The 23,844-nt window shown below is 35.3% G+C and overlaps 3 protein-coding genes across 3 annotated transcripts; all 3 read right to left on the reverse strand.

The window, feature by feature from the left end:
• Positions 1–288: 288 nt before the first annotated feature.
• LOC145779140 (translation factor Guf1, mitochondrial-like) lies at positions 289–6,167 on the reverse strand. The gene is made up of 13 exons (XM_082590718.1): positions 5,916–6,167; positions 5,277–5,431; positions 4,955–5,080; positions 4,590–4,748; positions 3,963–4,236; positions 3,190–3,432; positions 2,987–3,103; positions 2,589–2,761; positions 1,337–1,470; positions 954–1,045; positions 679–808; positions 531–567; positions 289–447 (listed from the first exon to the last, which is right to left on the reverse strand). The coding sequence occupies exons 1-13, from the start codon at positions 6,145–6,147 to the stop codon at positions 325–327; spliced, it is 1,995 nt and encodes a 664-aa protein (XP_082446844.1). The 5' UTR covers positions 6,148–6,167; the 3' UTR covers positions 289–324.
• Positions 6,115–16,729, reverse strand: LOC145779139 (two pore channel protein 2-like). The gene is made up of 13 exons (XM_082590717.1): positions 16,173–16,729; positions 15,117–15,335; positions 14,559–14,727; positions 14,013–14,173; positions 12,486–12,600; positions 12,095–12,195; positions 11,424–11,611; positions 11,024–11,212; positions 10,575–10,716; positions 9,731–9,972; positions 9,367–9,452; positions 8,889–9,067; positions 6,115–8,788 (listed from the first exon to the last, which is right to left on the reverse strand). The coding sequence occupies exons 1-13, from the start codon at positions 16,676–16,678 to the stop codon at positions 8,650–8,652; spliced, it is 2,436 nt and encodes an 811-aa protein (XP_082446843.1). The 5' UTR covers positions 16,679–16,729; the 3' UTR covers positions 6,115–8,649.
• A 4-nt stretch (positions 16,730–16,733) lies between these two features.
• Positions 16,734–21,041, reverse strand: LOC145779141 (trafficking kinesin-binding protein 1-like). Its single transcript, XM_082590719.1, has one exon. The coding sequence runs from the start codon at positions 20,821–20,823 to the stop codon at positions 19,069–19,071; it is 1,755 nt and encodes a 584-aa protein (XP_082446845.1). The 5' UTR covers positions 20,824–21,041; the 3' UTR covers positions 16,734–19,068.
• Between the last annotated feature and the right edge of the window lie 2,803 nt (positions 21,042–23,844).

The raw sequence follows: 23,844 nt of genomic DNA on the forward strand, positions 1-23,844 counted from the left end.
TGTAGCGGAAGATTAAGCTACATAACGTAGCCTAGTCATCAAGTCAACTGCCCTTATTTGTACATTTTCGGCAAACTTTCCCATGTCGTTCCGTAGTTTTTTTTGGAATGCATAAGCCTGCATCTCCAATCTCCATGACAGATATCAATCGGAGCTTCAGTTAAAGCTCCAAAAAGATAAAATAAGATTAACAGATGCGATTATGTATGGTGTCATACTGTATATGTACTATGTAGGCTATGACGCCATCCTCATAGCCAACGGCTGGTCTTCATTTATTAGGTTTTATTTATTGTAAACCGCAGGAATCATTTAAGCAATTTGCTATTTTAAAATGTCAATAAACAGATTTTTTGGAACGTGAATTGAACCGCCTTCTTTCATTTTCTTTTGAAACGTCGCATGCTTTCTCAGAAGCTTTAGCTTTCGTGTGTAATCTCCGCCGGACTGCAAAAACAAACACAATTTTTTTATTAAATAAGATAGGCCTAAAGAGTAGGTTATTTTACTGTGGTAGGCTACGTACTTACACATTTTACGAGCACATCTTTCTTGATTGCTGGCAACCTGAAACAAATGAATGACTTACAGTACGAAACCATTTAGTCTCTAACTCACATACCGATATCAAACTCCACTTCAGATTTGTGTACGCATAAACTGTCAAGAGTGACTTACGTTTCACGTGCTATGACAGAGTTTCCAATCGCTGCTTGAATGGCCAAGGGATACAACTGCCTTGGAAGTAAAGAATGTAACTTGGAACAGATCTTGGCACCCAGTTTGTTTGCTTTATATACCGGACAAACTAAATAAAATAATAATTATGAATATTAATGGGTTAGTGGCGGTAGAAACTTTAAACAAAATTTTTTATGTAGCCTACCTGACCTAGGTCAAACAGCTAAGAAATTATACTCATTCACTTCCAGCAAACGCAAAATACGACTTACTGTTCGATAACTCTTCAACAACTGCTCCATTCAAAAGAAAGTTTAGCTTTACAAGATCGACTTCTTCATAGCCCGCATCGTCATAGTCAAAACTGCAGTACAAATTTTTTTTCCAAGTTAATTGAAGTTTTCGCATTTGAAAGAACTCATTAAATACATTACCATACAATACTACTCATAGGCCACTTAGTAAATATAAAAAAAGGTTTGTTAATTTGTGAATGAAATTCGTCCAATTTTAAAAGATATCAAAATTTTTCTATTCTAGCCAACATTGTGGCGCTATTAGGGTAGTTTTAGCAACACTGAATTTAACTTTCACAATCGTGAACTGGACAAACAGTGGAATGGTCAGCGATAAAGAAAATAGTGATAGGCTGTACCTTGCATAGCCAGATGTTACGGACTTTAACTTATCATAGAAATCGACCATAACTTCGTTCATTGGTAAACGAAACTGGAGCATCTGCCTTGCTTCGTTGATGACTGTGGTATTCATATGAACGCCATATCTTTCCTGTAGAAAAACACTTTTAAGCGATCACGGGTGATTGACAAATGCGTGACATCACGTTAATACGAAAACTACAAACAAAACGCAACCTACCAACGCACCTACTCGTTTTTAGGGTCGTTCAATCAAATAATTCAAAGATGAAAACAAAACTTCCACTTTGCCGGTAGTAAAACAAATACTTAAACTCTTGTGTAATCACAAAAACACATCAGCAAACAAGCTACAGAAATTTGTCAGTTAATTAAAAAAAACATTATGACGTGAAGTGAGTGTCAAGTTCACCAAGACCATGACACAACAGTAACTTGTCACAAAATTCATGTAGTAGATTGATCAACGTAAGCAATAGCGTACGCAAGATTTTCTTGAGGGAATGCAGTCGGGGCCATTCTTTATTTCTCTTTTTTTTTTAAATAACGACCATTTAATATTCAGCATGGATAATGCCGTGCCTTGACTATGCGTTATATTAAGCTTCTACTCTTTCTCTATTTTGCTTCAAGGAAGCCTGGTCTCCATCCAGAAACATCAGGGTCGACCATATTGTCTGCAGCGACTCCTCCACTACTCTCTGTCGTTGGCATCTTCAATTCTCTCATTTCTTTTAGTCAGGTCATCCTTCACAGTATCTTCCCATGTGTTCTTTGGTCTTCCTTTTCTCATTTTTCCCGACACTGCTTCATTCCAAACTTGCTTTGTCAAATTGTTTTCATCCATTCGTTCAATATGTGCAAACCACCTAAGATGACCGTTTTTTGAAATTTCTTGTCAGAGCAGATTAAAGCTCAGGTTTTTTTGCAGTGTTGGCCAAAACGTAACCATTTTGTCTAGTCCACAACAACTTTCGAACATTGATGTTGGCTGAAGTTTTCGTCAATACACATTGCAAGATATTTTAGTCGTTTAATAAAATCTGGTTTATTCTTTTATCACATATTGAAATGGTAGCCTACTGAATCTCATTCTTGCTTAGCACTCAGCATTGAATCGAATGGGGGAAATGATGTACTCGGCTGTGCTGACACTGCCTGCTTTGTGAAGCGCTGAGATCAACGCAAATGTACGATGACTTTAGCACTATACAAAAACACACATTACTATTGTTAACATTATTATACCTCACAAAGATTGAAGACAGCGTTTTCATATTGCGTTGGTGTGATTATAGTGGCCACGATCAAGGGCTGATAGTAGTGCAGAACGTCTTGCTTATCAGGAAACTCGTGCGGTGTTTTTATTGTGAGTTCGTTGTTAGTTTGATTGGATTTCTTTTTCTTTGGTTTTAATGTTGCTGTAAAAGGTAGTGCAGCTTTTGTTGAAAGAGAAATTGCGTAAACCTTTACAACCCTGACAGCAAAATCTATCATTTTTACATTGATTCAGCGTCTGCAGACGTTGAATCAATGTAAAAATGGACGATTTTGTTGTCTGGAAATTTTGTTACAAATGAGAAAAAAGTATAACGACAAAACTGACTAGGGCTTCCACTACAACATTGATTGATGGCGAGCCATACCTTTATACAAAACATTTGGACTTGTCATAACAACTTTTGCATCGAATTCTTGATCCAAGCGTTGTTGGAACACATCTAAATGGAGAAGACCAAGAAAACCAATCCGAAAACCCGCCCCTGAAAAGCGAATTTACGATTGTCAAAGCTAATCACAATTAAAAGGCGAAAACCTTTAAAAAAACAAACAATAAACGTGAGCCCACCTAAAACGGGACTGGTCGATGGTTCAATCGTGACACTTCTGTCGTTTAGCATGAGGCGATTCAAGGCGGCGTGAAGTGCTTTGTATTGACTTTGATCAATTGGGTACATGCAGCCAAAAACAACAGGTTTTGCTTTTTTAAAGCCCGTTAAAGGAACGACTGATGACCCTGGGTGGAAGAGGGTGTCACCTATTTGTGCCTCCGATGTGTTTTTCATTCCACAAACAACATAACCTACCTGCCCTGAAAAAATAAAGTTAAAAATCTGTTTTATTTTCGAGATTAAAAAACGAAACTTTGTCATACAAAATGCTGCCGATCAAAAAGGTACTATGTTTTAGATTGCACAAAACATGATATTCATATGCCGGACAAACACAATGTCTGAAGTCCAAATAGATGCGATACAGAAAATTTACCAAGATGTTACTTGTTATTTTCGCTAGAAAAGTATAAGTCACAGTTGTTGGCCTGTCGAAACGCAATCAGTGAAAACACACCCATTTCAACAACATGAATGCCTTTGAGTGGAAAAATACAGATTCGAAACTTAATCAGATTACATCGAAAGTAAAAATTGCGCTGTTTTGTTTCTCCTTGGCAGAGCTCAAGAACAATGGAACATATTTGCTTATATAGCTACATCGCTAAATGATGACTTGCTAGTTTTCTTGATCATCTTGAATCTATCAAGCGCTGAAATGACAAATGCGTTTATCTTCTTAACTTGTCGTAATACATAGTAAGAACACAATTGCGAATAGCAGTATCACCTGGGTACAAAATGCCAGTGGAGTGATTCTCTGGACACAAAATGCCAATTTCTTTCACTTCGTAAGACTTTTTTCCCTTATCTTCTCTCGTTTGCAACCATTGCGTGGTTATTTGATCACCTTTGCGAATCATTCCATTAACAATGAGAAGATTCGCTATCACTCCCCTGTACTTCTCAAACGTGGAGTCAAACAATAACGCTTTCAATGCACCATCACGGTCATAAGAGAGTGGGTCGACGGCGGATGGAGATGGAATTTTTTCAACTATTCTCTGCAAAACATTGCGCGTGTCATTTGTAGAATCAATTCATGCTATCGCAGAAATGTCTGTTCTAGCTTGTCGTTTTTCAAGAGAACCAGCTTAATAACATGGTCACTTCAGTCATTGAAAAGAAAGGTACATTGTATTTGTGCCACAGACAGGAGGAATAACCATTTGTGACACTCCAATATACACAAAAATAGAATTTATAGATTCCTGGAATCCCTGTGTATTTAGATTAAGAAAATAAAAACTCCTGGTACAAACGAGAAAAAGCAATCATTTTTAAATGATGGCCACGTAAAAGCATTTATCCCTTGGAACGTATATGTTGTATATAACTACATAAAATCTTTTCTAACCTGCAATATCGATTCTACGTTAGTTCCCAGTTTGGCTGAGACTGATATCACGTCGTCTGGATCAATGTCCAACAACTTATTGAGCTCTTGCTTCACTCTTGGAACATCTGCAGTTTTCAAGTCGATTTTATTGATGACTGGAATGACTTCAAGTTCTTGCTGTTAATCAATAATTATATATTTCATAGATGAGAACAGCGAAAGACGAGAATTGTGTGGAAATGTATGTGGAGGCCATCTGCCAGCAGGGGTATGACTGATTGATGATAGTTTATGTATGATGCAGTACAAACCTTGTCATAATCATGCGCTATTTTATGGGAAAACAATTAAAACAACAAGAGTTCTTAGATTAGCTTAAGCACCTCCAGAGCAAGGTAAAAGTTGGCTAAAGTTTGAGCTTGTATTCCTTGAGTTGCATCGACTACGAGAAGAACACCTTGACATGCACTGAGGGAACGAGATACTTCGTAGGAAAAGTCAACATGGCCCTGCACAACAAATTGATCATTTGAAACTTTTTTTGGCTAATACAATTTAGGTTTTCATTCCATAATCTAACATCACAAAATATAAACCAACAAACTCAAAGAACAATAATCATGTTAGCCTAGCTGCTGCATATTTGTTTTTCAAAACTAAAGTTGTACAAAGAAGCTAACAAAATTAACAGAGCTGTTGTTATACCGGGGTGTCGATCAAATTCAGAAGATATTCACTGCCACCGTGTTTATGGACTATCGATGCTGTCTGGGCCTTCACTGTGATGCCACGTTCTCTCTCCACTTGTAGTTTGTCCAGAACTTGCTTGTTGTCTTTCGACTTGGTTATGGCACCTGTTACTGAGATGGTATGATCGATGTGGTTAATTTTACCCAAACAAAAAAATTGAAATAATGCAACAACAATATAAACTTGAACTTTTCGATTTAGTGTGATACTCTCTACTTTTTTTTGCTATTTTTTACCGCACTACGCATCCTTTTGGATCATTGGTAAGTTCAAAGAGAGATTTTTTTTTATGAAAAGTTTAGTGACGAAGTTTTATGTTGCAAAGACATATACATTTACAAATAAAAAGTTAAGTAAGTTTCGCTAAAGAATGATACGCTTACGTCAACTGCGTATAAAAATCCCATTGCTATATGTATTGCGGTACAAGTTAAGGAAAGTGGCAAAGAAATGAGTAAATGATTAAGTAGGGTACACTACACACTTTCTGGTTAGAAAATCAAAGTAAATTAACGTTGCGTGATTAAATAAACAATTGTTCGATTCACTACATGGTCAAAATGTGTGACTGAGCTTTTCCAAGAAGCAACTTACTTTCCAGCAACCGATCAGCTATTGTGCTTTTCCCGTGATCAACATGAGCAATTATTCCAAAGTTTCTAATCCGCTCGGGAGGAAAGTTATCTAAGTTTATAGACTGGTTGAGAGCTTTACTGGATGTGCTCAGACTTCTGCGGGATTTTCTCACGTAAAAAACATCGCGTAGTGTGGAAAACCGTTGGCAGGATTTAAATTGGGTAAGCAGTTTATGAAGTTTATTAACCATCAGTGATTACTTCACAAAACTAAAACACAAAACAACATCCATTAGATAATTAATTACAGAAGAATACCTAAAGAAAAAATACCGAATACAGAAAAAGAATTGTGAACCTGTAATGGTTTGAATTAGCACATAAATAGACACCAAAATAATTAGTTAGTACAGTCTCTTGCAAAATAGTCGTAGTAAAGTGACAATTATGATTCGTGTTTCAGAAAAAATGGCATTGAGTACAACAAAAGTTCAACCAATAAGTTATTACTAAACATTCAACAATGCAAAAGAAATTACAAGACTAGGCAGGCAGTTCGTCGTGATTTTTCTGGCAAAGTTAATGTGAACGTCTTGCAGAAAATGCATTTTGAAATTATTTAAAACCAATGTTACGTGTATAAAGAAAATTAGCACAGCTGGCAAAACAAATAGAGTAAATTTCAAAACAAGAAAAAATATTTTCTAAGTATATTATTCAGAAATAAGTTGAGAAAAAATGACCATAGTTTCAAACCTTTGCTTGTTATTAACATGGCAATGAAAGAACAATAGACAATTCTTTTTAAAAACAATCAATTCATTTCTTTGTTTCAGACTGTTAAGTTGTGTTAAAACAGTTCAAAATGCAAAAACAGTTTTCAACGACAGGTATGTTCATCATTGAACTTAACAAAAAGAAAAATCAAAAATGTAAGAACTTTTACTTGGGATCTCCTGTTAAAAAAAAAACAACATGAATTTCTATGTCAGAGCAGTTTCAGAAACTGCAACAAATGATTGGCGTCTGTTTATGATTCATATTCTAACTCCAGATGATTATCAAAAAAGAAAATTTTGCTCCTATTTTGATAAAACAATGAATCTTAATGTTATCAGGTTCAAGTAGAATATTACACAATATGGGACATGGCTGTCGATGGCGGTTAACTTCAGTCAGGGGTAGACCATGTACCCCGCAAGTTTATGCCGCAATGCTGAATACCACGCAAAAGCTAAATGTTTCTCATACAAATAGAAAAGAAATTTGACTTCAAAATTTCTCTATTTACAAATACACGGCAAGTCAAATGTTACAGGCATGAAACCTTCAAAATGGTTCTTTTCAAGAAGCACCAACGCGGTGTACAAACAAGCAATTCTAATAGTACAAAACACAAGTGAAAAGAGCAGGTGCAAAATTTCTGTAAATGTTTTCGCATACGCAAAATTGCTCAGAACTATGCAACAGATTTAAAACACCAGAAACTTCAATCTGAACAGGACTGGCATAGTCTAATTCTAATAGTTCATGCTTATGCGAACATGTAGAATGTAGATGCAACCACTTAACTAACTTTATCACAAAAAAGCTAAGCCCACATTTTTTTCTCATAGGGCATGACAAGCAGAAAAACGAAGCATAATTGAAAGCTTTAATAGAGGCCAAATCGAAATTTGTTAAAGTGTGTTTACGACACTAATGTTGCAATTGCGACTGCAAATACCGAAAAGCTTATGACAACAGCAACCCTGCAATAGACCAAGCGTGCCGCATATAAATAAGATACAAAAAAGACAACAAAAAAAACCTCTAAGAATTCTTATATTTTGATAAAAACAGTCAATTTCAAGATATCAAATGTGCTACAGGCCACTTCCAAGAATCCTGCAGACAGGTTTCGATTGATGGGGTGTTTTCGAACTAATTGTTTTGCCGGTAGCGTTAACAGTAAACAATCAAGCAAATTAAACGTTTTCTACAAATGCAATTGCTCAACGGCTTACATAGTACGCATAACAACAGTGGTCTTAAGCTTTACCTGGTTACTAGGTGATGACATAACTTCATTATTAGGCAAACTTGAGCACCAGCAAATTGTAGCGAGGTACTGCAATTTTGTAAGTACCTCATCGCTACCTTCAAAATGTAATGATGCCAAACAGCGAACCACACGTGTGGTTAGTAGATTACTATAATATTGCACTTAGCAGTGATAAGTTGAATAAATCGTTATTTAACGTGCAAGTGTCTACGCCCCTTAATCTTTAATAACGTTCTCAGCGATTATTTTTCTTCAGTAGACTACGCAGCACGCATGCTGTAACAGCAGGCACCCATTGCATGAAAGATGAAACCTAATTGTTTTCTTTACCATCGGAGGCAAGATTGGTCTGTTGACCCTTGTGCCTTCAACAAAACTGAAAAGACGACAGTTGGCGAATAGAGAGATTCAACCGCTCTAGTTGAAGCAGGAAAGTGAAATATATCGGATAAAATATCAAGAAAATACAGTATGAATACAACCTTTTCTGAATATTAATTAAAAAGGTGATAATTTTGCTCAAACTTTTGAGTACACAAATTTTTCCAACAACTGAATTTGATGATTTGAAAATTAACTACATCTTAATTGCTATATGAAGGCAAGTGTACTTCAACGCATCACAGTGAGACAGGCTTACAGTTTACACCGAGAACAGAGAACTTGATTAATAGCTAAAAGGGAAGGTTTACGGCACACAACACCACGATCACAGGGAGCCGCGTTGGAAAAAGCATGGATGCTTTTCAAGTTCCTCTCGGATTCGTTCTTGAGAAGGTTCGTGCAGGTGTTTTTGAAATAACGACTGGATGGTTCCCCGCTGGGCTCTGTCGCGATCTCCAGCGTTTCTTAAAATAGAAATCGATAAAGTTCACGACGAGACGAGATTTAATTTTGTAATGCGAGCGCAGTACGTCGCAAGCAAATGCAACTGGAGACCACACTTACCCTTCCCATTTGGCTATGAAATGATCCAGAATTAAAGCAACAAAGAGGTTAATGCAAACCACGGATGATATGAGCCACCAAATAACGAAGTAGGCCTGAGACCAAGGATTTATTTCCATTTTGAAAGCTCGCAGGAACACTCCCCAATTGTTTACTACCATCACATCCCATAAGACAACCTAAACGTTACAAAAGACATTTTCTGATGCTGAATATTGTTTCGTTAGCCGTATGAAGCAACACTCACGGAAATTTGCGAATCAACAAGCACGAAACTGATACAAGTTCCCAGACAGCAAATTAAGCGTTTTTTGTTACATTGATTCAATGTCTGCAGACGCTAAATCAGTGTCAAAAATGGTTGATTTGCTGTCTGGGTTGTTTTCACAAATGAACTGCCACAACAACACAAAATTTTCGATGCGTCACCCACAAAAATCGTTGCCGGTTACCGCGGTGTGTGAAGATAAAATCTTACCAGTGAAGAAGCAAAATCGTCGAAGTTGTTAGCCCAATACTGAAGCTGTTGATAAGTGCCACACTGGTAGATCATTGAGGCATTTCCTGGTAGTGAATAATCATAGAACTACTTAGAAAAATGCGTTTAAACTACCAAACAAAGCATTAAATTATATTATAATACAGTGTTATAGTGTTATAATGGTATAATATTATATATGTTAAAATGTTATTTAATGTGTTATAATGCAACTCAAGAAAAAGGTTAAGCTATAATAACAACAAGGTGTGCACTAAGCCTAAGGTATATAGGAGAAAAGCACCCATCAAGCAACCGTGCTTACGTAATACAACTTAAAAGGTTATATAATGACGAAACTGACCTGAAGGTGGGGATATAGCATTTTCAAATGCCATCATTCCTATGATAGCAAACACGTAGTAGATGATGATGATAATTCCAGCAAATGACTTCAAGCTACGAATTATCTCAAGCATGACGCCAGTGACAAGTGCCATCGGTTTAAAGTTTGGAATGATACGAAGCAATCTCATCAAGACCAAGATATTGACAATCCTTGCGCAGTCCCAGAGTGACAAACCGTAGCTACTTCCTTGAACGGAACTAAATGAAAAAGTGAAAGGATTTTTTAATAAATCTTTCACGAATCCTTCCAGTGTACAAATGTTACTTTTATTTTATTTGTGTGAAGGCAGAAGAAAATTAACCGCACTTAAAAACCATTTGTTTTGAAAATAGTATATCATCATCAATCATCATTGCGTACCACATCTGTGTTACAAGAATATGTACATCCTTATAAGTTACTTAAAACGTATTATAGTTTTTACAGCACCAGTGTCACATCGTGACAAATTTATAATCAATCATGCACATTTATGGCCTAATTTGCTACAGTTGGAATAAAAAGTGTAAAAACTCAAAAGAGCAAAACTGAGTTTAAGTTCTGAATCAGCGGCCAAAATCACATCTGGAATGGATATTTACATCTCAGTTCTCGACATGCCATATTTTTGTGACACAGTGTACAAAGCAAAAGTCCTACACAGATTTCCCGTCTGCAAACGAACCAATCAAACGAAGGCTAATTTTGACAGTCCGGACAGCACGCAATGTTTATGTCAACGGAATTATATTCTTCATTGCAAAATCTCTCAAAGCATGTTCATACGTATTTTTTACCTCTAAAGCAAATAAACACTCACTTATGACCATATTTAGCTAATTGAACAATTTCAAGGCAAAATAGAAAGATTGTAATAGCTCCATCATATAGGCAATTCAAATCGATCAGGTATCTCTTTCCAAGAGAAAGTATCTTGAACACTTGCTCGATGCAATAGAAACCTACACAAAATCGATGAAATTACACCTGCATTATGAACTTAATCTGCACATAGATATCATATTAGTATATATAAAAGTAGGTTACTGAAAAAAAAATCTGTTATATAATTCACATGTGTTGATTTCATTTCTCAAACATAACTTTATCATTAAAATGCATCGATTCAACTATCATTTAACTGCTTCATATGATCAATAGATTTTTTCCGGTATTTCAAAAGTGAGCTATGAGTGACTCAACCTTATGTCTTCCAAACGCATTTTACTTGCAACAAATCCAACTTGCATAAAATTATCTTCACTTTACCTACGAAAACATAATTCATTATATTCAACCGGCTGAAGACAGTTTGGAAAGACTCTTCATAGTGAATTGCAATTTCAACGGTCATCAAGATAGCATTAAGCAAGACCACCAGATTGCCAGCGACGTTGAAGTAGCGGTTGAGAACAACACGCTGGATACTTCGCATTGTTTTAGATGACCAAACCGGAACTGCAAAGCGGAAATAATAAATAAAGGATAGTATCATACATCCTGTAACAAGTAAATAAAGACAAACCACAAAACAAGAGAGTCATTGTGAAAAAGACGACAGCAACCTTGGCGTTATACAGCGTGCGGAAAACAAGGATCAAGACAAGGCGAGCGATAGTGCAAAGATGAACTGCTTTACCCAAACATGCGTTACTTTTTTCTAACTTACGACTTCTTCGAGGTAGCATCGAATTACAGGTGGAGTCAACATTTCGAAAAAGCGCACAAAATGATCGCTTATCCAATCTTCCATTTTCCTGCTTCGCTACACCCTTCATTGCAATGGAGATCAACCTCCTTTGATCAGGAGTCATGGAAACACTTTTTAGTATTTCCTGAATCATAGATAACGAAACACTGCCAAAACAAAAGAAAGCATATCACCGGTGAATCGGTAAAGTAACGCAACTAAGCACGTAAATCTGGCGTGCATCCGATCCAAGTGACTACGCCAAAATGTATTGTTATGTAAATTAATATATCATACTTCCGCTGAAGGTGATCGGAATGAAAGGAACTTACAAAGTTTATTCAAAAGAAGAATGTACCCTGTGGTTCGAAAGCTCTTGCAATACTGTAGGTTAGGCTAACAAACTTGAACTACTAAACGTCTGCATTTTTGTTTAAACTTTTCAAAGTTGATGCAGAAATCAAATTATTTTACTCCAAAGGCTGGAAGTATTACGGTAAATTAAGGGATGTGCTAGGCTTGGCAAAATAAAGTTTAATAACATTTAACAACCCCTCAAATATGGCCTAGGTTCACACGAGTGATAAGCTTAAATTCGGTGGTTCTAATTGAACCTAACAAGATTATAATAAGCAGCTAAGTTATATTACGTTGGGGGTTCCTGGTCGGCATTGCACTCTTCAGTGAAACTGACATGTGACAACGCCCGATGGGCAGCTGAAAGAGCAACACATCTTCGAAAGTAACTGGTCTGCAAAATACAAATAGTTAATTTTCCCATAAAAAGGATAGCACCATGAAAAGATAGCAGATATATTAATGTGCTTTTGATATATAAAAATGCCATATTTTTGAACAACAGTGAATATCAATGCAATAGAAGACTACAGACTTCTTTTTCAACAAAACTTGTAAAAATAAAAAGTAAAATCAGCAAAAAATTAATAAATAAACAAGCTGAAAAAGTTGTAGGTTTCTAGTGGCTTGAACTATGTTATGTAACTTGTGACGTGTGCAAAATTCACTGAAAAGCAAACTCACTTGCATAGAGCATTTGAAGTAACCTCGAAATTGGTTATAAATAATAGCAGTAAGCAAATTGAAGACCAAGAATGTTCCAAGAACAGAAAACACAATGAAATAAATCGCGTAAAGTCTGTAGAATTAAAAAGGAAAATGAAAGTGTATAAATATATCATTAATCTGCGATAAACTTTAAGTGATAGTTTTCTAAAAATTAGTGTTTCAAAGACACACTGTCATTATCATCATCCATTTAGCTTCAAAAAAGCCTGGTTAAAGACACAATGTGCACCAAGTAAAGCCGTCTTGTGTTTTGTGTCATGGTCAGATAGCTTTCGTTCTGCATGTCCATAGGGGAATAATGGAATATCCTATGTTATATGTTTTCCAAAAGGTCATGATGTAGCTTTGTCAAAAACAAATTGTAAAGTAAAATGGAACTTTTGGCAGGGTCATTTATCAATAAGCAATATTACCAAGTAAATCAACATCATTAAATAGTAGATTTTTAAACAAATCTGTTTGTGCGTGCAATAAGCACGTACAAACAAATTGGCACGTATAAACATTAAACAGCGCTGTTATTTCATATTGATACATGTTTTCACATCTACTATACGCATGTCATTTCATGTGCTTACAAAATTACCAAAAATTGTGGACACAAGCATTGATGCCCTGCAACAATACAAGTCCCCAACTAAACTGCAGTAAAAATATAAAGTGGTAAGGTTGCTCAACCCATTTACAATGCAACATCGTAATAACAAAGAACTATAAAACCACATACATATAAGAGATACTGTTTCAAATAGAAAGACATGCAAGCCTCGAAACAACATTTTTTAAGAGCGAACAAGTGTATCTGACACATCGAGTTCCCGAGCGGAGACTTTCTCTTGGCTGTCATTTCATGTCATGACACAACAACGTAGTCGTGACGCAAGCAATTGACGCAGCAATGTTGCGCTTCCGAATAAATTGAATCGCTTTTATCCAGCAGTCTAATTTCATTTGACCTTTCTCCACTGCCTTGATGAATGCTTACACTTCCTCGCTCACAGTCACATCCTCACTGAGCAAAATACTGCCACCTTCACTACCGCAGCAACAACAACAACCTTGAGTAATAACCGTGAATAACAAATCTATGAGTCCATGAGATTACTGCCAAACTCTCAACTCAACCTTTACATCATCAAAGTGGCACAATAATAGTAAGTCTGTAGTAATTTCTCTATCACCAATAAATTAGAGTTAGCAAAATACGTCGCAAGGAACAGTGACCTAGTTCAAAAGTCATTGATCTGTTGTTTACTTTCGCTCCATTTTGCTGCAAGCAGCCAGGTCATCATCCTGACACATCAGAGTCGATCAGCTGTTCGCAGCAACTTCTCCAGTTCTTTCGATGCGTTGAGCAGTTATTAATTTTATCCAGAAGAGCATCAGGCACATGCTAGCAATTTCCTACTATTACGTCCGACGTAAATTCTTAGGCCTGCAGAGTGCAAATGTACTATAATGAAGGCTTAAAAATAGAATCACCTATTTTCCGAATATGCTGGCATCATAACATCAGGGTTGTTTGCAGTCGTGAGAAGAACCACAAGGGACATAAGAGAGTTGCCAAAAGAGCTAAAATGCAAATTCCATTCGGTATTATTGAACACATCATCGTTGGTGTGCGTTCCGTTTACAGACCTTTTCTGCAAATAAAGCCATTTGAAAATGTGGGTACATCAAAGAGCTATTCAATTAAAAAAAACTGTACATATCTTTCTATAGTTAAATGTGAGCTGCAAAGCTGCATTGACACTGTATGCTTTGTAAAGCGCAGAGAAGCAACGCATTCTGCAATGGATACAGCACTATATAAAAACACACATAATTATTATATCATTATTAAATGTTAGGAAAATGTGGTTGGAAGACAACAACCTGAATGAATAAATATTCTACCTCAGAAACTAATTCACGGAACAGCAATTATAAATAATATATATATACTTCAAAAATTGAACTGGTTTTAAGTTTAGCTGCCGTTCTTACTTCTCTTAAACGTAAATCAAACAAATCGTAAAGTTCACTTACATTGAAAACAAGCATTCCCAACATCGTGAAAAAATAAAGAAGGAGTGACAAAAGTGTGAGAACGGATGCAATTTCTGGAAGAGTGTTCCACATTGCTTTCAGAGTCTTCTTTAACATAGTAGTGTTTTGAGCAAGAAAATACGGTCGAAAAAGACGTCGAACACGAATTCTGAAAAATAAACAGAAACAACAATTTATCATCATTTATCTGTTGTAAAAAACGATTTTTCGCCATTCTCAAACAATTTCTAGTATAATATGAATAATTTTGTTTTGACTAGCAATAACATAAAATATCCTTCGGTTCAGTATCATACCAAGTAGCTTCCAAAGAATCGCAAATGTTTGTTGTGAGAATAAGTATATCCTTATCTTCACACAAATAAAATTAATGCCACGTAACGCTGATCAGTAATAATCATCTATTCAGGCAAGTGACAACGATAACGTCATAAAAACAGAATCATACAGCACACGGAATAAAAATACAAAGTTATGTAAACTATATGCTAGTGCTTAAGATGTTTTAGGTTGTTGTACGACGTACGTACTACGTACCTATATGTTATGTTTCCGAGACATAATGAAATGATAACATCCACCATTGATACAAGTGATACAATGTAACCACCAGTGAGCCATGGATTTTTGCGAAAAAAAGAAAACTTTGATTTAGTTTTATTTGTTGAAATATATCCTTGAATGAGTCCGGATATAGTCAGTATCAGCAAGCATACAATTTCCATTCCTTCTGTAAATCCATCTGGAAACATGTACCTGTATCATACTTCGAATAATTAGCAAGAGACAATTCACACCAGATAATAACCAATAACAACTTACCGTACACTACAATGATACATGATACAATACTACTACAATGATACAATACTTGTCTTGTACAAATATATAAGTGTTCCCTGAACTTCTATTTTTGCAAGACAAATTTTAAATGCTGTAACCCTAGGAATCATAAATACCTGGCACATTTTATCTACATTTGATGAACATTGAACAAGTTTTATTATCTCATTTTAATATAGAAACAAACTTCAGATCAATACTTAGTCGTGGCAACATGAGTATTTGCAGTTCTTGCTGAAGGTGAAGGTCAAAGTTGCAAGCACTTGATGATGTGGAGGCCATTAACAAATCTTAGTTTTATTTCTTTTTTAGTTTAAAACATTTAAGGTTGCCTTTGGTCAGACAGAAATTGCATAAAATATTGCGCCAAAGAGATGATTTGCCGTCAGAAACTCTAACCTGTCTGACACAACATTTAGAATAAATGTTGAGCAGGATGTTGAGTCAAAATGGCAACAAAAAGCATCTAGGCCTGTTTCCCAGTTTGGGGTAATGTTCAGTTTTTCACTTTCGGAAAAGAATCTTTATAAATAAACAACTTTGCACTTGTCAGAATTACTACTACATTGTTGGCTAAGATTCGCATTAAAAAAGATAATTATGTAACTTTACTTTAGACAAACGTACTATATAATTATAGTAAATGTGAAATGCAATGACACATGAGAAAACCAAGTCCTTTCTGACGACAACATTGCATGGTTACACCCTTCTCAGTGGCAGAAAATACAAATGAGAATAGTGCTTTACCTTGTTTGATTTCTTCGTGGATCAGATGACCAACTAAGAGAAGAAGGATCTTCAACAAATGCCAGAGCAAGAATAAGAAACGTGGCCACAATGACAGAGCATTGGACAGGCGCTGAGTGATACCAACGATAAACTTTTATTGAAAACAAATCCGATTTGTGATGAATGCTTCGATATTGAATGGCATCTTCTATAAACACAATGCCTTGTAACTTTGCTTCTTCTTTCATTTGAAAGCAAGTATGATCAACAGTCTCTTTTTGAGACAAGTGTCCATTTGCAGATGGTGTAGATAAAACAATGTCTTCAGCTTCATTAGTTTTTCGATATATTTGATCAGTAATGTCTTCATCCAACAAGCATGTGTTGGAGGTTGGTGAACCAACAAATGGTTGATTTACTACAAAACCGCTGGACTTTGGAAAGTCAGACTCCATGGTATCATGGTGATGTCCAGTGTTCATTGGTTTCTCAAATTGACTCAAAGAATTTAGTTTCACACTCATTCCATTTTTAAATATCACAACCTTGCATTTATCGTGTTAAAATTAGCAGATAACCCTAAAAACATAACATGCATTAGAAGTGGTACTGTACAAGACCATCATGGCAAAATAGGTTAAAACATAAAGTACTTTCAATTAATCAATAACAATAGGTTGGATTAAATATCATTGTCGTTCAATAGGTTGATTCCCCACATTGCCAAGACAAAGGTGTGTTACAATTGTTTTAGATGACTTGTTTAACATGTGATGCTATCATCATGCATTACCATCACAACAATCTCAAAAAGATATCCAACAAAATATTTGTTGGCAAACTTTTACAGCTGTCGCATGAGACAAATAAAACTTATCAAACCAAATGCCACGATCATAATAAACAGCACAGTTTTGCTTCAGGCCGTTTATTGAAACCATAGCTTGAATAAGTTTGGGTTGATTGCAGTGTATATTGGGTTTGGAAATTATCAGACTCAGCCACAATATCACAATAAAGTTTAAGGCCATTGTGCAAAACTGTTGACTAAGAAAAGCGGTGATAGATTCATGCTATATATATATATGAAAGTGTTTAAGGTATAATTAATTGTCGCACCAAAGAATTGACTTAATAAAGGTCAGTGTAGGTAAAATTTAATGATGCTAACAACAAATGTGTGGACACACGATTCATACAATTAGCGTACTTTAAATGTGTACGGATAGAAAAAGAAAAATTACATTTTCATCTATGTTGACCGTAGACATCAAATTTCAAAATATACGATTTATGACATAACCAACCATGCGTGTGAAATCATGCAAAAAGTAACCATTTTGAAAAATGGACCTCATTCACTTTCTTGCTAGCACACAAAGTAAAGCACAATCCAAAAAATCAGTTCTACTTTCATGGTCATTTTATAATGCAATTCTTGAAAATAGTTGAAAACATTACTCACGGCCAGCAGTGAAATGTGACAGACAGAATGTAGGCCAAATGATTATACAACAAAGCATTAAAACATGTGTAGCAAGAAATAAAAGCTTCGGTATTACAGGCATTTTTATTAACTAACCAATTCAGGGGGATTTAACTTGCAAACTTCAACAATTTAGTAGCATCACGAATTCCATGATACACTTAAAGAATGATGAAGAGAATCTAGTGAGAGTAAATATTTTGGTAGGAAGTTAAAATATACGGTATATTTTGATTGATTTGAAGTTGTAAAGGTGTACACTTCACAGTGTTTTAAACACAAGTGGTCATATTAAGCCGTAGTGTCATCATGATTCATTGAAGTTACGCGGCAACAGCCAGAGAATACACCTTTTAAGTTTGCAAACGTTGAGAATTTTCTGAAAGTACAAAATAACTTTGACAGGCTTCTTCTATAGCATGGTATTTTTCTGTGATGAAGAATATAACCTCAAAACACCAGAAATACATAATACAAATCCCCATGAAATTAAATCGAGAAGCACTACGTGGTCTGGAAAATGTAAATATTACTAGTACCGTAATGAAACGTCATGCTTTCAAAAAAACTACATTTTTTAAACATCTTTTAAATTGAAGTTGAAAGAGAAAAAATTATTTTAAAGAAATTAAAGCTCATGCTGGATAAAGTTTTTAAACAAACTTAGCTTTTGAAAAAATATTTAAAATAAATTTTACTGCAATGTTATTTAAAGTACCAAAGCAGCAAAGTGTGAACACAACTGATCGATCAAAATACAGAAGCAAACATCACAAGCGAAAGTCACAGTCGATTAATACAAATATTTTTTCTTCTTCATATGAAAAGCCTTTTCAATTTTGAGTGAAACCTAAACATAATATCATACCTAAAAAATTTTAAAGTCTTTTATGTCAATGATGTGAAAGCACCAATTTTACTAGATATGGGAAACCATCACGGCCACCTTTCACAATAGCATTTTCAATAAAAACGTTTCATCCACAAATTGAAGTCAGTCTGTTCTGAAGTAACAAAGCCATATCATGTTACAGGTATGTAACAAAGTTGAAAGCAAGTACTGGGTCACAAGCTTGGTGGGATAAACAACATAAAATACATGGTGAATGATCATGATTCCAGCATGTTGTAAATATATATTTTAAATTACCTCATCCATAATGGTGCTCAATGTCACACAAACCATCAAGCAAACTTGAAATTATCCAGCATAATATTGGAGAAGTTTCGTATAACACTGCAAATAAAACATTGAACAACAATTGCACAATCACAGTTAGTTATATTTGCAAGCTAACAATGCCAGCAAAGTCATATCTTTCAAAAGCATGAGCACTGAAGTGCAATTTACAAATTACAGAAGTCAAAAATACAACTGGTATCTTGAAAACACAAAAGCTAGTAACAAAAACTTTTGAGAGTTTTTGTCTATACATTGTTTGAACCATGCAATTGGGCCAGTTCTGATTCAGGGTTTTCCTCAGGTTGATGCATAACAGTGCTTTTATTAACAGCATGAATAATAGAACTGCATTGTGCATTAGGTGCAGGAGCTAACACTGCTGCTAAACTAAGTAAATGAGGACTGCTTTTAACTGATTTCAATGCAACTTTAGTTTTTCCTTGTGGTGGTGCTGAAACCACAGTTCCAGAACTACCTGATATTGCTTGCATTGACTTAGATAAACAATTGTTTGAGGATACTCTTGATGGCTTTTTCAAAGCACTGCATGAAGATGTAAATGTGGTCTGTTCTGTAACAGTGTGATCACCAGATAACCTGCTGCGCATTACAATTCCTGGAGACTGAACAGGACTTTCGACTAAGGATGAAAGCTCAGAGTTGTGATCTGCCAAACTTTTCCAAGTATTTAAAGTTAAAGAACCTTCTAAAGGCTTTACAATTCTTAGTTTGGGAGCAGAAAAGCATTTCTTCATATCACCTGTTTGCAAATTTTGTCCACTTTGAAGCATCTGTTTAGTTTTCTCAACAAATTTTAAACTTTCTTTTCCAAAACGAGTTAACTTTTCAATAGCTCGTTCCAAGTCAGCAGTCCCAGGCACACCAGGTTGCCCCATACCTGGGGAAACCAAGCCTGAAGCCGGTCGACTTCCAAGAATCCACTTTACTTTATCCCGTTGCAGCTTAGAATTTTGATTACTTGATGATGGCGTTGAGTGTAATCGCTTTGACAGTAGTGCTTTCCGCTTAACTGTGTTCTCTACGGTAATATTGCCACTTTTTTTCGAAGTTGATGTTTCGTGTGTGTGTATAGAAGTTGACTCATAATGAGGCTTCACTAAATGACTTGGTACTGATAATGTAAGTGAATCATGATGGTCAATCCAACCATTATCACTTACTTCTAATTCTGCAGCAAGTGAATCTTGAAAGGGTATTTGCCAACTGTTTGGTAGATTGTGATCAAATAAGTCAGCATCTGAATGCAAACTAGAATCACGAAACATGCGCATTTCTTCACGAGTTTCATCCAACATGTTCAGAACATCTTTATACTTGCATTCTAAGTCATGTACTTCTTCAGAAAGATTGTATTGTGATTTGTTTGCTGCAGATAAATGAAGTTGTAAATCTTCATGCTCAGTCATCAACTGAGCATGTTTTTTCTGCAATTCCACAACTTGATCTAATAATACTGAAATTTCTTGTTGCTGATGACTTGATTCGTTATTTCGTTTGGACAGTTCATCTGTTACAGCGAGTATTTGAGTATTAGCAGTTTGTAAATCATCTTGCAATATATTCAACTGATGAACTGTGCTTGATACCAACTCTTGTTCTTGCTCCTTTATCTCTTTTGATTGTGCAAAAATTAAAGACTTTTCTTCCATTAAATTGTTCTTGTCTTTTTCAAGTTGTTGTATTTTATTATGTAAACAATCAACTTTCAAGTCTTTAATCGGTGAAACACTGCTATTTGAATCAGTTTCAGCATCTGCATAAAAACGAAGCAATTCTTCTTTTCTTCCAACTTCATAGCGCAGTTGGGAAGCTTCTTCAAGAGCATAAGCTAGCTTTTCTTCCAACAGGTCATTTTGTTGAGCAACATCCTTATTTTTACTTAGCAAAGTTTGACCAATGCGTGCAGCTAATTCAAGATCTCTTTCTTTTTCTTTCAACAAATGCATTACTGCATCAATGTCATGATATGTTTTTGTCATTTGGCTGAGACGTAAGCCACTCAATAAAAACAACTTAAATGTTTCTTCACACTGTTCTGCAGAGAGTTCAATTTCTGTATCTGGTGAAAGTACAGGAGTTTCAATCCAATTGCTCTGATCGCACTCAGTGGAATCATATGCTCTAAGTTTATAATCACAAATGGGTTTGTCAATCAAGGATTCAGTTTCTTCTTGAACATGTGCATTTGACAAATCATTTGTTGTCGAACTGTTTTTCTGCATCTCACCATACCGAAACTCAAAAAACTTTCGTCACATATACATCAAATTAACATGATTTACCACTAAAATGTTTTTCTACATAAAATAACTAAAAACCAAAATAGATTAAAAACAAGCGCTTAAACAAGATACGTCTGAAACAACCATTGCCCCACAAGCTGCCGCATGCAGTCCAGTTGAAGAATTTACATTGTTACATATTTATTAGTGTAAAGTAGGCTAATCAGTTTGACATAAAAATTTTGTTTTAATTATTTATTCGTGCAGAGTAGGCTAATCAGTTTGAAATAGAAATTTTGTTTTGATTATATCAGTTAAAACCTTTCCAAAAGAAAATTGGTAAACTGTTGATAACCTAATGAGATAAAAATAAGACCCTGAAACATCAAAATGTCAGCAGAATTTTGAAGTGAGCAGTAATTTTTTTTTAAGATTTAGCTTTAAAGGAATTAAAACTTGTACGATGAGGGGACTATATCTACTTGGTATAAGTCTGAATTTGAGTCTGAAAAAGTAAAATGAGTTCAATTTGAAGCTGGAATGTTAAAAATTAATTCAAAATGTTATGAAGATCCACGAGTAGTCTATTTAATAAGCAGTTGCTATTTGACCGGCTCCGGTCTTTTAATCAGAAACACTATTTGACCGGTCATGACATTTTTTTCTTTTTTTTCTCTTTCAAAGCAAAAGGCGAGAGAAGAAAAAATTGCCTATATAAGTTCTAAATTCAAAAGTTTTATTCAACTGAACCAGCGGCGCGTACGATGTTTATCGGCTGGTATCCCCAAGGGTATGAGTTTGATAAAACCCAGAAGCGTTTTATTTCAAACTAAATTGCCTGCTAAAAAAACACTGCCTAAAAAGTAAACTTGACATTGATGAAACCATTTTTTTAAAAGAAGTATTGTAACTTTTTACAGACACCAAACTAACTTGTTCAGAGCGAAAAAGTAATACGTCGTTAGGCAAACACGGTCACATCCTCTTGTTACGAACGGAAACTTACTCAGAGAAATTCTCACATTCCAGCAAATTAAAAATAGGCTGTGGCTTTATTGGAATAATTTACGAACTGAGCATCTAGTTCATCAAAGGCCGCATCGGCTATGATACTGTTGATGATGTGGCTTTATCTACACTATATAGTGTAACAATAGCCTGAATAATGTTGCCAGATAAGGAATTCTGCCCTAATTTGAGAAAAGTTAAAAGCTGTTAAAAACAAAAACTTGTATTTTGGAATTTTTTTTAGTCCTGGGAAGATCGGGTGCAACACCACCGTCATTCTGGCAGAATAATTCAGCGCGATCCGCCTAAAAAAATGATCCGTAAAAATTTGCGCGATAAACAATGCGATGAAAGTAGCAAAACTCGGAAGCTGATAAAATCACTTCTCGTTACCATATTAAAGCAAATGTTATATTTTTTCCATAGGAAAATGAACAGTGAACACAGAAATTTAAATGAAAAACTCGACTTGTCAAAGATAAAGCAAGCGCAATTGCGAAAAGTAAAACATAAAATCGCATATTAAGACTGCGGTATGTGATGTGGCAAGAAAAGTAACCATCACAAAATCGTCTATAAAAATACTTTCCCGAAATATTTTTCGGAATTTTCTTTTTGAATCGTGTTCAGAATTAAATTTCCTTTCCAGGGGTGTCACTCTCGTGGTGCGACAGACGAAGGAAACGCGAGCAGAATGGTTTAAAAATGGGGTAAATACCTTACGTATTTAAATATAAATAGAGATTTCAACGTTTATAGACGCCTTCAATTAAGCGTCTATAAAAATACTTTCCCGAAATATTTTTCGGAATTTTATTTTTGAATCGTGTTCAGAATTAAATTTCCTTTAATAATAATAATAACAATATTTATATAGCGCCACATCCACAGTCAAACTATGCTCCTGGGCGCTGTACATGACAATGGTGATAATTAATACGGTAATTTCAGTCATAATGTTCATTGAAGTAGAACGTTTTCAAGCGAGTTTTGAATTCATTTAAATTTTCTGCTTCTTTCACACAAATAGGCAAACAGTTCCAGCAACTGGCAGCAACAACTGGGAAGGTACGATTTCCATATTGTATCTTATATGAAGGGTTGCACAAGAGCAATTGATGTTGAGAACGCAAAGTTCTGGCAGGTTTATAATGAACAAGCAAAGTGTCCAGATAGTTCGGAGCAAAACCATGGAAAACTTTATAAATTAATAGACATATTTTGAAGCGAATACGATACAATACTGGAAGCCAATGCAGGGATTTTAGTATAGGAGTGATATGCTCACGTTGACGTGTTAAAGTAATTAGCCGAGCAGCAGCATTCTGAACTCTTTGAAGACGCAAAATAGTACAATATGGAATGTTATTTAACAATGAATTTGAATAATCAAGCCTGGACGTCACAAGTGCATGAGTTAAAGTTTTACAAGCATCAACATTAATAAACTGTCTGATGGAACCAATATTTCTAAGATGAAAAAAGCAAGATTTAACAGTGGAACTGACAAAGTTTTCTAAACACAAATGTTGGTTTAATGTTACACCAAGCAATTTAATTGAGTTAGAAGAAGAAAGATTGATATTACTCAGGGTAAGGGTCATGTCATTAAACTTTAAAATACACCGTTTCGGAGAAAATACAATAAACTCACATTTTTCTTGATTCAGTTTCAACATATTATAAGACATCCAATTTGAGATATCAACCATACATTTTTGGAATTTTGACTTAATACAACACAATGAATCTTCATCAGTAACACGCAAA

Source organism: Aplidium turbinatum, chromosome 10, assembly GCF_918807975.1.
Source record: "Aplidium turbinatum chromosome 10, kaAplTurb1.1, whole genome shotgun sequence".
NCBI lineage: Eukaryota > Metazoa > Chordata > Ascidiacea > Aplousobranchia > Polyclinidae > Aplidium > Aplidium turbinatum.

Excerpts from the sequence above, each read along its gene's own strand:
- LOC145779140 (XM_082590718.1), bottom strand. The coding sequence starts at position 6,147 with ATGGTTAATAAACTTCATAAACTGCTTACCCAATTTAAATCCTGCCAA. Across the intron at positions 1,046-1,336 it reads GTAACATCTGGCTATGCAAG|TTTTGACTATGACGATGCGG; the intron begins GTACAGCCTATC and ends TTTGTACTGCAG. Across the intron at positions 568-678 it reads TCTGTCATAGCACGTGAAAC|GTTGCCAGCAATCAAGAAAG; the intron begins GTAAGTCACTCT and ends CATTTGTTTCAG.
- LOC145779139 (XM_082590717.1), bottom strand. The coding sequence starts at position 16,678 with ATGAGTGTGAAACTAAATTCTTTGAGTCAATTTGAGAAACCAATGAAC. Across the intron at positions 12,601-14,012 it reads CCAGCATATTCGGAAAATAG|ACTTTACGCGATTTATTTCA; the intron begins GTGATTCTATTT and ends TTAATTCTACAG. Across the intron at positions 9,973-10,574 it reads TTAGCTAAATATGGTCATAA|TTCCGTTCAAGGAAGTAGCT; the intron begins GTGAGTGTTTAT and ends TTTTTCATTTAG.
- LOC145779141 (XM_082590719.1), bottom strand. The coding sequence starts at position 20,823 with ATGACAAAAACATATCATGACATTGATGCAGTAATGCATTTGTTGAAA.